The following is a 17,907-nucleotide window of genomic DNA, read 5'->3' as shown; positions in this document are numbered from 1 at the left end:
TATCAGTGGAAATTTGCACACAAGTAAAGAGCACAGAAGAGCGATTTTAATTCTGGATGAAGAATAATTTTGCCATTACAGTTTGGGAAAAGAAAATGAATACATGATGGATGTTTCCATAGTAGGTTTCAAGTCTTACAAGTGACTAAATATATCTGTTTCTTGTATAAACTGAGTCATATCTACTTGCTCTAAGGAGACACAGACTTTACTGCTTTTATTCCTGTTGGTACTAAGAGCCAGCACATTAAGAGGCTAGAAAATATTTCTTCTTTTGCGTCAACAGAATAGTATATTGTTACAAAGACTAAGGCCTTCCTTGTCCGTATTCAAAGTTACATGGATTTAAGTGAAAGTGTGGTTTTTAAACTATTTAGTTAAGCCAGTGCAAAACCTTTTGTTGAACATTCATATTTCAGTTAATATCTGGCTTATATGATTTAGCTTAACTATAAAGCTAGGTTTAAATTGAAGGCAGTGGGACTACAGAGGTGTCTTTGAGGGAGGCCATCTTTTGGCCTGCAGGATTTCTTTCAAGTAAGAGAGCGTTAACCTAACTTGACCCTTATGCCTGATCTACGCACAGTTCACTGGTTTAACTAAATTTACAGGTTCAAATTTAACCAGAAAAGACCAATTTAAATTAAGGTGTCCACACATGCGTTCTCACCAGTTTAGCTCAAATAGTTTTAAAATTGATTTAATTTAGTGCTGTCGATTAATCACAGCTGACTCATGTGATTGATTAAAAAAAATTGTGATTAAAAAAATTAATTGCCGTTTTAATTGCACTGTTAAATGTCAATTGGTATCCTATTTAATTTTTTCGATGTTTTCTACATTTTCATATATATTGATTTCAATTACAACATAATACAAAGTATATTATTTTTATTACAAATTTTTGCACTGTAAAAATGATATAGTATTTTTCAGTTCATCTCATACAAGTACTGTAGTGTAATCTTTGTTGTGAATGTGCAATTTTCAAATGTAGATTTTTTTTTGTTACATAACTGCACTCAAAAACAAAGTAGAACTTTAGAGCAGGGGTTCCCAAACTTTAAGAGCCCATGAACCCATTTCTCTAAATTGTGAAATCTCGTGAACCCCCTTCTAAAAATGAATATTTCCAGGGTTTTAAGTTTAAATTTCCTCAGTGTGATGGATGCGCTTGCTTTGCTCTGCATAGCTCTTGGAAGTCCGGAACCACTGGAGAAAGATAAAGTCTCAGGTCTGGTTTGGCATCAAGTCTGTTTCTGTATTTCGTTTTCAGATGTGCCTACAAGGAAAATGCTCTATTGCGTAAGTTTGTTGTTGAAAATGGTAACAAAACTGCAGCAGCATTTTCTGCCAGAAGGGGGTACTCGTTTCTTAAACTCAGCCAAAAGTTGATCAGTGACAGATTTCTGAAACTCCTTTTCAGTTCGTAATCACAGGAGGAGATCTCATTCAATTTCTCTTTTTCTTCGGTGTTCGATATCTATGTTGAGAAAGTGGTATCATCAAAAGGGCTTGCAAATCCAGTCGTCATTGCCTTACATAGCTGGAAAGCAATCCCTGAAAGTTATGCAAAGTCTTTTTAGGTGTGCAATTATATTGGATTTAGTGCACTGATGCAACTGAAGTTTATGTTCTGCCAGGAAGTCATGAAGATTACTGAAACACTCAGTTTGATTGTTTTCCAAACAACTTTCCCAGAACTGCAACTTCTTTATCATGGATTCAACTCGCTCTTGCACATTGAAAATTGTTATATTGAGACCTTGAAGAGATAAATTTAAGTCATTAATTCTTGAGAAAATATCTGCTGAATAAGCTAGGCTCTGGAGCCAGACATTATTTTCCATACAGCTGGCAAGGTGGAAAGGGTGGCTGTTGGAAAAAAAAACACCAGGATTTCCATTCTAAGCTCAAACAAGCACACAAGGATTTTGCCCCGTGAAAGCCATCTAACTTCAGTATGCGTCAACAGACAATCGTATATACTACCCATTTCTTCACAAAGAACATGAAATATTCTGGAATTTGTTGGCTGTGATTTTATGAAATTCACCATTTTCACTGCATTGTCCAGCATTTCCTTCAGTCCCCAGGCATACGTTTTATTGCGAGGGCTTGTCCATGGATGCTGCAATGAATCCAAGAGACTTTTGATGCACCCTTTTTTGTTCAAGCTACGGATCCAGTATACTTCCCTGTCATTGATGTGGCCCCATTAGTGCAAATGCCTAGGCAATGAGACCAATCTGTTTCCTTTTCTTGAAAATGTGCATTAGTCAGATTGAAGATATCTTCTCCAGTTGTACATTTTTCCAATGGTCTGCAAAACAAGTCTTCTTCAACCAGACCTTAATTCACATAACGTGCAAACCAGTAACAAAAGAGCTAGATTAGCTACATCAGTTGTTTCATCCAACTGTATAGCATAATATGGACTATATTTCACTCTCTGTACAATTGTCTCTACATTATTTGACATGTCATTAATTCTTCGTGACAACATATTATTGGACAAAGGTATCATGTCAATCCTTTTTGCTGCCTTTTCTCCAAGCATGCAATGAACTACATCTTTTATACATGGACCAATCAAGCTCTCTGCTATGGTATGGGCTTCTGTTGCTTTTGCTACTCAGTAGCTCACACGGTATAATGCTTCAAGTGCATTGTCATTATCAGTACTTGCTTTGGATATAAAACTGGTAATGTCACTTTTCCTCTCAGCTAATTTTCACTTATAAAAATCAACAGGCTTGTCGAGTTGTGCAGGATACCTAGTTTCTAAATGGCGCCGAAGTAGAGAAAGTTTGAGGCTGCTGTTTGCTAGAACATCACCACAAATCTCACGCAGTGGTTTTGGACATTCTTGATCACCAATGCATGTAAAGCCATATTTTATATAATCGTCGTCTTTTCTTTGTAAGTGACTTTCCAGGACCATCATAATCATTAGACTTAGATTTTCAACAGTGTGGACTTGAGGAAACACTAGCTGATTCTTGCGTTTTTACACTTTCTTTTTTCAGCCACTTATCCATTGAACTTGTGTACAAAAGTTCTAATAAAAACAACACAGAGAGACTGCTAACAACCAACAAACTAGAAAATGAGAAGTGTCACTGAAGCAAAACAGCATTGCAGAGAGAATGACAATTACTGAGGCACCTTGACACTGCTACACTGGCTTCAACATGCTTCTGGCTGGTTTTGTAGCGAACAGCTTTTTTTCTGCCATGAGGGCCCTCCCTACGAGGGCGTCCTGCAAGGGACAAATTAGCTTGGACCCTGCCCCCACCCCCGGTGTACGGCGTGGCCCCTGCTTACTCTGCCCTCCATACCAACTTCCCCTGTCTGACAAGGACAGCTGCCACCTTTGGGTCTGGGGGTCTCAGCTGCCACTCTGCCCACCACAGGGCTCAGCTACTGGCCCCGCGCCAGGGTCTGGGCTGCTGGATCCGCACTCCGTGGGGCTTCTCCTGCTGGACCCCATTGAGCTTGTGTTACAGGTACCGCTGACCGCCGGGGCTCGGGCTGCCGGCCCCAACTGCCTGGCCCTGCTCTCCCTGGGGCTCAGGCTGCCAGCCCCACGCGGAGTGCTGGGGTTTGGGCTGCCGGATCCCCCACTGATGGGGGTCGGGGCTCAGGCTGCCAGCCCCACGCAGAGCGCTGGGGTTTGGGCTGCCGGATCCCCCACTGATGGGGGTCAGGGCTCAGGCTGCCGACCCAACTGCCCAGCCCCGCTCTTCTTCAGGCTCGGGCTGCCGGCTCCCCTGCTGATAGGGGGGCAGGGCTCGGGCTGCCAGCCCCAACTGCCAGGCCCTACTCTCCCTGAGGCTCGGGCTGCCAGCCCCACACTGGGGCTCAGGGGGCAGGGCTCAGGCTGCCTGGCCCCGCTCTTCCTGAGGCTCGGGCTGCCAGCCCCACACTGGGGCTCAGGGGGCAGGGCTCAGGCTGCCTGGCCCCGCTCTTCCTGAGGCTCGGGCTGCCAGCTCCCCCACTGATGGGAGGCAGGGCTCGGACTGCCAGCCCCAACTGCCTGGCCCCGCTCTTCCTGGGGCTCGGGCTGTCTGCCCTGCAACCGGGTCCCACTTGCTGCCTCCAGTGCCGAGGTTCTCTGGTCACCATTAGTTAAATTTTTCTTGCGAACCTCTTGTAATGTTCTGGAAACCCCTAGGGGTTCACGAACCCCAGTTTGGGAACCACTGCTTTAGAGCCTACAAGTCCACTCAGTCCAACTTCTTTTTCAGCCAATCACTAGGACAAACAAGTTTGTTTACATTTACAGGAGATAATGCTGCCCTCTTATTTACAATGTCACCAGAAAGTGAGAACAAGCATTTGCATGGCACTTTGGTAGCCCGCATTGCAAGGATATGCTAAACATTTATATGTTCTCACCGTGTCACTAAAGGCCTCGTAGTGTAGCCATAGCCTATGTCTTTAGCTGGTTGAAAAGCACGATTTAGCAGTTTTTTCAAGTTTGTTGCATTCTTAAAACACTTTTGTGCAAAATAGTAAGCTTGAGTGCTCAAAGTTCTCTGGCAATTTCTTCAAAGGAGTGTCTGGATGTGAATGGTTTCTTTGTTTCCTTCCTCCTTACTGATTTTGCCTCCAGTGAAGCATCTGTATACTGGCACATGTACAGAGCTCCTCTTTCAGCATACTCTAATCTTGTCTACATTGGAGTTCTTTGCATTGGTGTAGCTACACCGGTACAAACCCTGCTGTAGATATGCTGCACTGGTGTAAGAAAAGTGCAGATTATCTCTGTTTGATTTCTGCCATCTGAGATACTGTTCCATATTCGTGCCACTATGGGCAACAGAGCAATATCTGTCTTGTGTGAAGTGGAGAAGATGAACCTATGTGTGTCATGCTCCCTTCAGCTGTGTGGTGGTATAACCATTCAGATTCCACATCTACTTTTGATATTTGCACATGCCGAAGGGGTTATCTTTTGTGATCTACGTGCAGTTTTTATACTAGTATAACTAATTTGGTTAGGAGTATGATTTTTTTTTTTAAACTGAAATAGTTATACCAGCACAATACTTAGCATGGATGCAGTTATACTAGTATAAGCACTTCTATATTGGTATTGTGGAGTCAGTACTAGAGGAGTTTCACCAATTTAATTGTGCTTGTAAAGTTAAGTGATACAACTACTTTGGCTAGACAAGACCGTAGGAATGTTAAATCTGGTCTTTCCTAATTTTACTGGAAGACTTCCTTGGTGTCACAACTCATTTTGTTGTGAGTTCCAACTTCTTAATTGAATGTGCCAGGGTGTTGAGTTCTTAACAAAGACATCATTTATCTAATATGTTAACAAAAAGAGGTGTAAACAGCTCAGCTGCAGATCCTTTCACTATCTTGTGTCATTGTGGTGGTCATTTAACTGGTTCTCCAGACACATTCTTCTCAGGCAGGCTATTTCACAAAGTGAAATCATGTAGGGAACATGGCAGTTTTAGCTTAATGATATTCAGAATGTGCTAATAAGCCACATCATTACACAACTAGGTGAAGTTACTATTTTTTAAAAAGTTAATATTAGGTTTCCTTTAATCTGCTATTTGCTGAATTAAGTGACTTATTCTAGGGAAAAAAACACAAAATTCTTCTTTTCTTTCTAGATCTTTCAGTTCAGCAAATGGGTAAGACTAGACTTTCAATTGTCAATTGAGAAATACATGAATCGTTTACAGGCAATTTCACACCCATCTGGGCTGCAAGAGGAAACCTCATCTGTCAGTGGTTACAGTGCTGCCAGCACTACTCGGTTCAAGACTGTGCACAGCAGAAAGAGATGCATACATCTGTACTTCTTTGTTCTTAATATATTATTATTGTGGTAGCACCCAATGGCCCCATTCAGGATTGGCGCTTTGTATTAGGAGTGGTACAGGTACTTTGGAAGAGATGGTACTGCCTGAAGAGTTTGCAGTCGAAAACAAGACTTGGGAAATGAGTGTAACAAACAGTAGGAGAGAAGTTGTAGGAGTTAGCTGAGGGCAGTGATAATATTTGGTTTAATAGGCTACTTGTGTGCACAGCTTGATAGTTCTACATTGTTTTTTTTTAATATTTCACATTTAAACTGTGGTATAGAGGTAGGGTGAAGTAGAACAGTATGAAGTGGTGAGTTAGGAGCACAAGAGGAGGAAGAAAAGTGAAGACCAAAGTGATGGAAGAGGAGATAGGGAATGAGAAAGGAGAGAGGGAGGATGCAGTTCTACTAAGTGCCATGCATCCTTCATTACAATCTCATATTTGGCAGTCCTGTCACATTTGTCTGCATTGCAGGTAAAATCTTATGCATATATGAGAGTGAGAAACTTTCCCTGAACTCCATTTGGCCTAGAGGGAAAGTGCATTGGGCTGAGAGCCAGGATTGAACATTAGATACTTGTCTCACCGGTTCATAACCCTTACTACTGAGCAAAGCTTCGTATCCGTAAGCTAAGAGGAAGACAAGTATTATCCATTTTACAAGTAAGGTAATCGAGAAGTTGCCCATGGTCACTTCAAGCAGACCTGGGATAATAACTCAGATCTCTAGTAGGACAGAGCAGACTGTCACCCATTCTGTCACGCTGACTTTCAGAATGAGTGTGCCAAATCAATAAATGTAGCTATGCAGTCTGTAACCACTGCTGTAAACACTAGACCACACTGCCCTTGAGCAATGAAGAGAAGCCAGGATCATAACTAACATTCCCCTGTTGCCGCACATAGCTGTGCCGCACTGAGTGTGTGTCATAACGTCCTCCTAGGACAATGGTCCCCAAACTGTGGGGCACACCCTTCTGGGGTGTGTGTGTAGGAACTTTCGATGGGGGACCAGGCCAGTGTAGAACTGATAAATGAAATTGTTTTTAATTTATTAATGTAACTTCTGTTCACCATCCACACTACACTTGCCTACACTGTAACTTCTGTTCCGTATTGTAATTCAAACTCCATTTTAAAACGTTCACTCCATTTTGTAAATGCTTCCTCCAACCTTCATTTTTGCAAACCCTGCTGTAATCTTATTAGTTTAGTTTAGATGTGTGAATGAGGTATGTATGGATGACGGAATCAACCTTCAGCCCCAGCCTGTCCTGGTGAGATAAAGTTCAAATACCAATGGCTGAAGACCTAGACAACAGCCCTAAACAAAGTAAGAAGCATCCACCCTAAAAAGAAAAGGACAACAGAACAACAGAAGGAAGATCAAAGCTAGGTTCAAGGCTGAAAGTCACGCCTGCAATTGATGGGTGATAGTCCAAACCCAGAGGCAGCGTGACACAACAAGACCTATAGACTTTGAATCCAAACTAAAAGCCTATAAAAAAGAAGGGTGAGATGAGAGACTCTGGGTAACTTTCTGCTGCCAACATGGAAGGACATCAGTGCCTGCCCAACAGAGATCCAGCTTGTCCTTGTGCCTGGCTTTCCTGGCCAGTTAACCGCCACAAGCTACGAACCCAAGCTACAAAATCAAGCTAAGAACTTAAGCTATCTTCAGGACTGGTAACTATGCAGCAGCTGCAGAACATCTGATGGATGTGTGTGTGTGTGTGTGTGTGTATAGGTATTACGTATAATGTATGTGTATAAGAATTAAGATGTTAGTTATTAGTCATAAATCAAATTGTTACCATAATAAATGTGGTATCTTTGTCTTGCCCCCTGAAAAGATCCTGTGTGGTTTTGTCTGTACAACACCAACCCCTACAGGGGGAAAGAAAGAAACATCACCCAGCCCTGGCCACAGCTCCTGGTCTCAGGCCCTGCTCCCAACCTTAGGTCCTCAGTCCGTGGCTGCAGCTCTGTCCCCACTCCTGGCCTCCGCCCCACCTCTGGCTACAACTGTGGCCCTGCTCCTGGTCCCCCCTCTGACTGTGGCTTCCAGGGTGCATGGACAGATTCCACTACTGGTAAGGGAGGAGCACGACAGAAAAAAATTGGGGACCACTGCTCTAGGAAGTACTCCATGTAAAGGACAACAGCTTATTTTTACTAACAATTACTCCTTTAGTTCAAGTAGAAAAGGTTTGTGATGTGAATCTCTTGATCCTGAGCTCAAAGCTTGTTGTTGACCCATGTGGGGAAAAAAGGTACACCATTAAAGACAGTAGTATCATAATGCATAATTCTAAAAAGATGTTTTGAAATTTAAATTGTGAATGGTGGTAGGTGCTCTATTTAGCCTGAATAGAACAAAGCTTTTGAATTTTGTCTGGGTCAGCACAAAGTATGTTTACCATACTGTAGAGCCATAACGATTTGCTTCTCATTTTCCAAGTAGCTTTGATATTTGAAGAGGAGACTAATTGCCCAGAGCATTGTCCTTCTTGTAAAAGGAATTTTTATTTGTAGCTTTTTTCTCTTCCTTGTGTTTAATAAAGTTTTGTATTCAATGCAATAATTTTGCCCCCTAATGTAAATAATTTCATAAGCGTCTCCTGTTTCTTTTCTTGTCAAATTTGGGTGTAATACAGCTAATTAGATTTTTGCAAAACCATACATTGAAGTATTTACACATGAGGAGTTGTCTTAATTGGAATAAGAACAATAGTTCTTTTATTTAAACTTCCAGTGCCTCTTCACCATTAATTGACTAAACCATCTATGGTCAGTGATTTTACTGGGTTTTTTAAAATACATATTTTATACTTTACTTTAATATTTGATTTAATTATTCCTTTTACCTAGTATCATTTCTCAGTACTGGGTATTTTATAGGATTTTGGGGGGGACTTGTGAGAAGTGTTACCATTTTGATACAGCATCAGAGACAACTTTTTAAAGAAAACAGGGTAGCTTCTTTTAATGCTAACATAGTCAGGGGAAAGAATATCATACACTGTTTATCAGTTTCCAGACAACGTATTCTGTTTCCAAGCATAATTTAGCTTAATCTATAAACGCTCATTGTGCGGGAATGGAAAATTTTAAATCCAGACGTTAAAAAACAAACGATTAGTAGTTATTTTCTTTATTAGTAAGATGGTTTTTAACCTTTATTGTCATTTTAATTCTAAGGACTGAATTTCAAGATCACTATCTACTTCTTCATTATCACTGAAAGCTTAGTTTTTCTGTTACTCTTTACAGAAAGAGCTATTGCAAGACATGAAGTCAGAGAAATAGAACAACGTCATACAATAGATAGTCCTCGACAAGATGCAACTCTGGATGAAGATGATGATGTGGTGATCATTTACAACAGAGTACCTAAAACTGCAAGCACATCCTTCACAAATATTGCCTATGACCTTTGTGCAAAGAACAAATATCATGTTCTGCATATCAATACAACCAAAAATAATCCTGTTATGTCACTGCAAGATCAGGTAAGTTAATTTGTGGAGATGATGATATGGACTTTTAGCCACTTCAACAGTTTTAATATATTAGATATTTTATTGTATGTTCAGCACTATTCAGGAAAAAGCATTTTGAGTGTGTACATACGTCCACAAAGAGTAGTAATTTGCTATTATAAATATAACCGGAGGAACAGATGGAATTGGATGCCATTATAATGTAGCTTTATTAAATAAGTTTATAATTAGAATGACATTTTCTCCATATATGGAGAAAGTTAATATTGTTTCATTATGTAACAGGGTTAATTTACCACACTACTTGGCATGATAGAAGTCTCTGCTTAAAGGTCAAAGACTAGAATAAAAAGGGATACGGTGGCTCAGGACTGACCTGCATTGGCATAGCAATGTGTAATGCTTGTCTAGTATATCGTTTATTCACGTTATGCTTGGCTGTACATAGTGCTTCCATTTCACCACTTTCATGTGTATCAAAGTTAACTCTCCAAAAATATATTTTAAATGAGAAGAATAAAAAGCTCATTCAGCTAGGTGAGTTATAAATTACCAGAGAGGAAATAATATAATGCAATGAACATCTCAAGGAAAATTGTATTAGGAAGTGTTTGGTATTATATAATGTTCAGCAAGTTTTCAGTTACTTCTGTGTCCTTGAATATTTCTAAGTTCTTCTTTAAACCCTATTCTTTAAAAATCCCATACTACATAATGTTGCTCTGCTTGCAGTGTTTAGCTTAACAGAAAAACATTACTTGCAAAATTAGTTGTGCACTGTTATGTATCTAATTTACCAATGCAGTTCTGTGAGTAAATTCACAAATGTAATTGCATATGCAAGTGACCAATTAGACCTGTTAAAGTATCCAGTTGTCCAATTTGCATATGAAATCATGTGCCTGAATTAGTTTCACAAATGCACATTCCTGACTTTGAAAATCAGATCCCAAATCTCTGTTAGCCTATTTTTTCTATAATATAAGTGAACATGGATCAACTAAATATAGCATTACTGGTAATGCTATAGCTGCTTGTGGCATGTTGTCAAGTCAGGATCAAGATTCTGCATTGTTTTTCCTCAGTAGCCCTTGTTATAAGTAAAATAAAACAAGAATAATCATTGGTGGGGATAGTGAGCTGTTTTCTTAACAAGTAATTGAACTGTGTGTGTCTGTCTCTGAGAGAGAACCTACGATTGAAACATATTTGGTTTTATTTCAGGATTTTGGATAATTTAAATTCAGAAAGCAGTGTTTCAATGGACAGTATGAATCACTGACTTAAAGAAACTGAAGTGATTTTCGTACCAAGGCTTCTGCCAACTATATAGTAAATATTTGATAAGTCAATATTTTTTTAAAATAAAAGCTCTGGAAAGGATGTAACACCTTCAAGCTTCAGGGCAACCTCTGTGGCCTTAACTCTACTGTGTGGCTGTTACTAGCACAAACTAAAAGGTACCTTGTTCACATTAATGTAGTCCTCTTCAAACAGGTCTATGTTAATGTAAACTAGGTACCTTTTAGTTCACACTAGCAGCATCCCCATCAGGGAGATGGAGTACTTTGGTGTGCATTGCAGTTCACACCCCTGTAGCCCAAATTATTAGGTTGTGTAGACAAGCCCTAACTTTTTGGGGTGATGAAACTTTTCTTGGTGACAGGTTAAGCGATTCCTGCCTATGTAGGATTTCTACCTCTTGATCCTGGACACAGTACCAAACTTGATGGATCACTGTTTTGCTTCAGTGTAGCAGTCTGTGCCTACGTCCACACTACAGCTTTAAATCGATATTAGTAAAATCGATTTTATAAAACAGGTTTTATAAAATCGATTTTACGCGTCCACACTAGGGCACATTACTTCGGTGGTGTGCGTCCATGGTCCCAGGGTACCATCGACTTCCGGAGCGGTGCACTCTGGGTAGCTCAGTAAAAGAGTAGGACCAATAACTTTGATGTCCGTCCACACTAACCCTAAATCGATTTAGTAATATCGATTTTAGGGTTACTCCTTTTGTTTAGCTGGAGTACAGAAATCAATTTTAAGACCCCTTAAAATTGATTTTAAGTGCCTTGTAGTGTGGACGGTTACAGCGTTAAATCGATATAATGATATAACGCTGTTTAAATCGATTTAACGCTGGAGTGTGGACCTGGCCTTAGTTCGTAAATCCTAAATTGCTGTGACTCCATTCCCTTTAGAACCAGCCAGTAAGGCTGCTATACGGTCATCTGTTCCACCCTTCCTCCAATAAGCAACTCAGATGGCACTGCGGGGGAGGAAACTATCTCCAGAAAATGGAATAATAAAATAGCCAGCAGGAAAAATACAGCCAGAGAAAGAGAGGTGATGATAGCAAGGCAGTAGGAAGAAGCAGCAATCCAATAGCAAAATGATTAGCCCTGCATATTGGGAGCAAAGGACCATAGCAGTGGAGCAGCTGCTGCTGTTGACAAGAGGCGCATACAGCCTGGGATGTAAGAGGCCTCAGACTAGAGTAACTGTATTTCTCAAAGTGGATATTTTCCACTAACTTAGTGCTCTGAATAAGTTCATCATGAAGCACTGAACAAATGTCATTATCATTCACCTTGAGCAAAAAGACAGTTTTGGTAGTTTCTTTAGAATTTTCTCTTCACCCCATACTGCATTCATTCTACTGGACTGTTTGTTCCTGGTAAACGCAAAGCTAATTCTACTCAGTATAGCAATATGTCTTGAACAAATATTTAGAAGTTATAAACAAAGCCAACATCATAATGAAAAGTTGGAACATTTCAGGTGTCTCAAAATAAGTTCCTGGGACAGACAGTCATAAGAAAAAGCTAGATATATGGTCAGTACTGCAGAGAGGAAGAAGGATTGATTTAGGGGACAAGGAGAGGTAATTGGTGGATTGGAAGTAAATTATGTAGTAGGACACCAGTTTTGTGCTGTATGCACTTTTCTTCAATGTAAACTTCCCCCGGCTTATTTTGCTGAGTTGATATAGGACCTTCTAGTCCCTCCTTTTAGATCACTGGAATCATTTTAAGCTTCCAGTTACCTAGAAAACTGTACTTCTTCATTCATTCCTGTTTTCCTTGCAGTACTTCTTAGCTCCTCTGAGGACGTTTGATCCAGTTTTCAATTCAGTGAAGCTCAGCTGAGCTAACACCTATTAGGAGCTCTGAAATAGCCTTTGAGTTATTTTTCCAAAAATACCTGGAAAACACTTTTTTAGAAACTCATTCACACTTACTTGTATTTTCCAAAATAACCTCAAAGATCTTACTTAGTTTGGACACAAACTTGAATCATTCACTCTTTTTTGAGCCCCAGTAGCTACAAAGCCCTTTAAAATAAAACAAACAAGCAAACAAAAGCCGACCCACGTTCAACAGGAGAGAGGGGCAGAGAATTGTAAGAAATAGTCATCAGTGACCCAATGAGAGTAAAAATCATTTACCTCCAGCATGGCTACGGGTTGTCATAAAACTTCAGAAGTTCTTTGTAGTACAAGTCCACATCTTAAGTCAAATGCAGCTGTGTCAGTTGCTGAACAGCAGCTCACTTACCCTGTCTTGGCTTGTGCTGGACTGAGCACCGTCTGTTGAAAGATAAGCTAAGAAAAGTCCTGGCTAAATCATCTAAGCAGGCCTCTGATATACATGACGACTGTATGATATGCTTGATATTACCTTCTTAGCCATGGGTTTTGCCTGGACCAGTATGAAACAAAGTGTAAGTTAATGGTGGTTCTTTGAGTGGTGCCCCTATGGATGCTCCACTGTAAGTGTGTCTGCATCCCTGTGCCGCTGACCAGAGAACTTTGGTAGCAGTATCCACTGGGCCTGCACATGCACTGTGTTTCCTCGTGCTGTTGCATGAGGCTAAGCAGTGCATGTGGGTTAGCCATCCTGAGTTCCTTCTCACACACCCGTGGTTAGAGACAGAGCCTTTTCTTTAGCTTTTAGAAATCCTTTAGCCTTCTTTTGACTTATATTTGGCCTTGACTTAAAAAAAAAAAAAATAGAAAAAAGAATAGATTTTGTTCTTGTGTTGACCCCTTGTGGGTGGGAGGAGACCCCATGAAAAGGGTATTCCTGGCTCTCCAGGCTTGAAGAAATGTCGCACTTGCTGCAAGTCAATCCCGGTGCACTCCCAGTGCGTTTGCTGCCTTGGCAAGGGCCACGTCCAAAAAAAGTGTTCCCTCTGCCAGCAGCTCCGACTGAGATTCCCGCAAAGTCAGAGAACTCCACCAGAAAATCATCTGCATGGAGGCAGCTCTCTGACCCTATCCCTCCAGCGGGTGTGAGTCTTCCCCTCAACCTTAAACTTTGAAGGATAGTAGGTCAAACGGTCTTGGGACTCCTCTCATAAGTCAAAAACTCAAGTACCCTCAGTGAGCCTGAGGGATAGCCAAAAGTGATCACCATCTCTGTTTGTTGGTGTCCACTACTGTTAACAAGCCCACAGATCCTTTGGGCATGGGCATCGAATCTTCGTTAGAGAGAGACAAGGTCAAATGCTCTAAGACATTCTCAGTATGCAAGTTGTCATTCGTACCACCAGCGGCAGTGGCCCATCTGCCATTGGAAAGATCGGTATGGGTGAGGTCCTCATCTCACCCGGCACCACTACTGACGCTGGGATGCTCAGTACTGGCAAAATTTCATCAGGCCAGCGACCTGGCTGTGTCGGAAGCTCCTGACTCTCGGCCTCTTGCTATCGAGATCACAGCACTGAGCATGACCAACCAAAGGGATTTCCACACAATCATACCATGCCTCTCTGATGTCAAGTGAGGGATTGGACAGTGAGCCAGATGGGGTTTCTCTTTCTTCCTCCCAAGCTTTATATAGGACCTGATATCAACAGGGTCTGTGACTACCACCGGATGGCACTGCCACCATCTTGGTAAGGTCACCTGTGGGCACATCTGCCAAGCTGTATGCCCCCACAGGGGCCATACTAGGACACCTGGGTCCCGCACCACCAGCCCATCTCAAGGGCACCGAGCATTGCCCAACAGCTTCCCAGGCATGCCTCTTGACTACATCATAGCATGCCTTGGAAGTGGAGGAGTGAGAGGTGGACACAGAGGAGGAGGTCACACTCACGGCCATATCCTCTTCCTCACTGGACGAAACAGTCATGCTGTTGCCACCGTCCATGGCGGATGACTTCCACATGTCTCGAGCTGGTGAAGAGAGTGGCTGACACCCTCCACATACCATTGGAGGAGGTTAAAGATACGCACCACTAGCTTATCGATATCTTCCATGCCTCATCTACCTCCAAAATCACCCTCCCAATTAACCAGGCCATCCTAGACCTAGCTAAGTTATTGTGGCAAATCCCAGCTTCGGTGGCCCTGATATGCAAGTGGGCAGACAAAAACAAAAATTATGTTTCTGCAAAGAAATCTGTTGGAATCTGAATACAGATTAATGGATTTTGATCCCTGTTGCTCACTGCTGAGGGAGTACCTTCAAACTATGTTTCAGGCTAACAAAACATACTAATTAAAATGTTGTTTGTATTGATCATATTTCTGACTTTGCTTTTTTTGCTTTCTGATTGCTGCTTTCTGCTGCTAATTTTTTTAGCTTTAAACTGTGGCTCTGTAAGATGAGTCAGTTGCCATGTGATTCTAAATAAAGTATCTTTTTCAGTTAGTCATTTGTCTTTTGGTAATATTCATAGTGATAGATTTTTATCATAATGCATCGTTCGGTTTTACTTATTGAATGGAACATATTATTGTAGGCTAAGCATCAGCCATTCCAGACAGTATTGGAATATTGACTGTTTTCTATTTTTGTAGGTGCGATTTGTGAAGAATGTAACTTCCTGGAAGGAAATGAAACCAGGATTTTATCATGGACATATATCTTACTTGGATTTTGCAAAGTAAGTTACCCAATGATTTGTTTCATCTACAATGGTTGATACTATTTATATTCTTCAAACTACACAGTAAATAAAATATTTCCTTCCGAAATGTGATAGTTTTACCAGCTTTCAGTTGTGGAGTCCAGTAGTTCAAGTAGATTATGTTGATCCATCTTAAATATTACTGCCCTCTAGTGATCAGAATCTGACAGCCGTTTTTTAAAAATTTCAAACATTGAGTGTTCTTCAAAATGGCAATATTCCCTTTAGATTTTTAATACAACTTTGACCTGTTTATTGCATGATAAAAAAAGAATTAACTCATTGTTTAGGACCTGACTCCACAAGTTAGCAATATTATTCCTTGGTTGAGCAAGAGGAGTGCGTTTGCCTGAGAATTTCAGCTCGCTCTTCTGAATACTGAGTGTGTCATCCTAGTGATATGCTTCACAGGCTGAAAAGTTTAGACCCAGTCGGTTCCCAAACACACCACATAACTGGTATTCAGTTTGGTTGCTTTTAAGTTTGTGGTTCACCATACATTTTAAACTTTTTAAAATTTAGTTTTTAACATGCCACAGTTAATGACATACCAATACATTAAAGCAGTCACTTTTGTCCTATACTGTCTTTAAAAATATACATAGAAAATACACTGAATGATGTTCCCCTTTGTAGAGCTTAATCCTGCTCCCGCTGAAGTCAATAATAAAACTCTTATTGGCTTCAGTGGTGCAAGATCATACCCATATTCCGCATCACTTGTGTTCCTCCTCCTTTCCACTTAGATGATTAACTAAGACCTCAGAGGGTAAAGATCTTTTGGTTTGTAGACTTTAAACCTCTCTCTAGAAGTAATTTTTAATTATAACTTTATTTAAAAAAAAGTAAGAGTAAAATGGGGGAGCAGGAGCATCATAAACTCCCAATTTAGCTTATCTCTAATAGAAAGTCCAAAAAGCCACTATATCAGCTGGAAATTACCAGTGGGCATCAGCTGAAATTGCAAAATTGCTAAAAGAAACAGAAGGAGAGAAACCTTAATTAAAAAAAAAATAGAAAAGAAAAGAGATAAAATGAAGAAACCTTGTGCTTCACATTGCATCAACCTCCTCTCCCACCCTTTTAAAAACATTAAAATACTATATTAATAGACTTTTTAAATTGAACCCTTAATGGAATAACAGCCTTGTGAACAGCTAGGTGAATATTATTCTTTACATTACTCAAGGCATAAAGCTGAAATATCTTCTAGGTACTGGACCTTTCCAGATTAAAATAATTATTGTATCTGTAGAAAGGCATCTAAGCAATTTCACAAATTTTATTCATGTTCATATTTCCTTTCAGGACTGTATTATCCTTGTGTTTGCTGTTTGCTGCCCTTTTACCTAAATGACTAATTTTTTCCCACAACAGCTTCCATTCTCTTATTTGTGGTTTTCATTATTAAAATCATACATTGAGTGCTCTGGTTGCTCTTTGCTTTTGACCTATACTTTTAAAGAAACTGTGAGTATATTCTGTATTCTTGTAATTGTCAAGTGTACAAATATGTCATAACACAATCCAGCTCCAAGGAACTTTGCATTAGTCAGTCAGAATGGTCATTATAAGACCAGGTTTTCAGGCCTCTGTCCAAGTCTGTGTCATTAGTCTGACCCCAAAATAACATTCTTAAGGCCCCTGTGCTACCTAAAAAATCTTAAGTCACTGACAAGTCAATTACAGCGGGCTATTTATCAGCAGGAGGGGAAAAAAAACAAAAACACTAACCCAGGAACCTATCTTTGCAACCAACCCCATTGCTTACTCTGTCCACATATCTATTCAAGGGACACCGTCATAGGACTTAATCACATCAGCCACACCATCAGGGGCTCCTTCACCTACACATCTACTAATGTGATATATGCCGTCATGTGCCAGCAGTGCACCTCTGCCATGTATATTGGCGAAACCGGACTCTCTCTACACAAAAGAATAAATGGACACTAATCAGACATCAAGAATTATAACATTCAAAAACCAGTCAGAGAACACTTCAACCTCCCTGGATGCTCAATTGCAGACCAAAAAGTGGCAATTCTTCGACAAAAAAAATTCAAAAATAGACTCCAACGACAAACTGCAGAACTGGAATTCATTTGCAGATTGGACACCATCAAATTAGGCCTGAATAAAGACTGGGAGTGGATGGGTCATTACACAAAGTAAAAACTATTTCCCTGTGCTAATTTTTCCCCTACTGTTACTGGCACTTTCTTGTCAACTGTTTGAAATGGGCTATCCTGATTACCACTATAAAAGTGATTTTTTCCTCCTGCTGATAATAGCCCACTGTAATTGATTTGTATAGTTAGAGTTTGTAAAGCAACCCACATCTTTTCATGTTCTCTTTATATGTATATCTTCCTACTGTATTTTCCACTCCATACATCTGATGAAGTGGGTTTTAGCCCACGAAAGCTTATGTCCAAATGAATTTGTTAGTCTCTAAGTTTTCACAAGTACTTCTTGTTCTTTTTGCTGATATAGACTAACACAACTACCACTCTGAAACCTGTAATAGAAAATGAAGTGATGGTGTCTGCTAGTGTTAAGGGCACCCACATTTTATAATCATAGCCAAATGATAGTCCCTGAGCACCTCCCCTTCCTTGTAGTTTCCATCTCTCTCTCCTTG

At 40.4% G+C, this 17,907-nt stretch overlaps 1 protein-coding gene across 1 annotated transcript in view; it reads left to right on the top strand.

The window, feature by feature from the left end:
* Nucleotides 1-17,907, top strand: part of HS2ST1 (heparan sulfate 2-O-sulfotransferase 1) — a 157,544-nt gene that overhangs the window by 116,385 nt on the left and 23,252 nt on the right. Inside the window, exons 2-3 of the mRNA XM_030572605.1 lie at nucleotides 9,109-9,347; nucleotides 15,154-15,239. Coding sequence (XP_030428465.1) covers nucleotides 9,109-9,347; nucleotides 15,154-15,239 — 325 coding nt within the window. The remainder of the gene's footprint in view (nucleotides 1-9,108; nucleotides 9,348-15,153; nucleotides 15,240-17,907) is intronic.

This window comes from Gopherus evgoodei, chromosome 8 (assembly GCF_007399415.2).
Source record: "Gopherus evgoodei ecotype Sinaloan lineage chromosome 8, rGopEvg1_v1.p, whole genome shotgun sequence".
Lineage (NCBI taxonomy): Eukaryota > Metazoa > Chordata > Testudines > Testudinidae > Gopherus > Gopherus evgoodei.
Note: the sequence above shows the minus strand (reverse complement) of the source record. Positions and strands in the feature narration are given on the sequence as shown.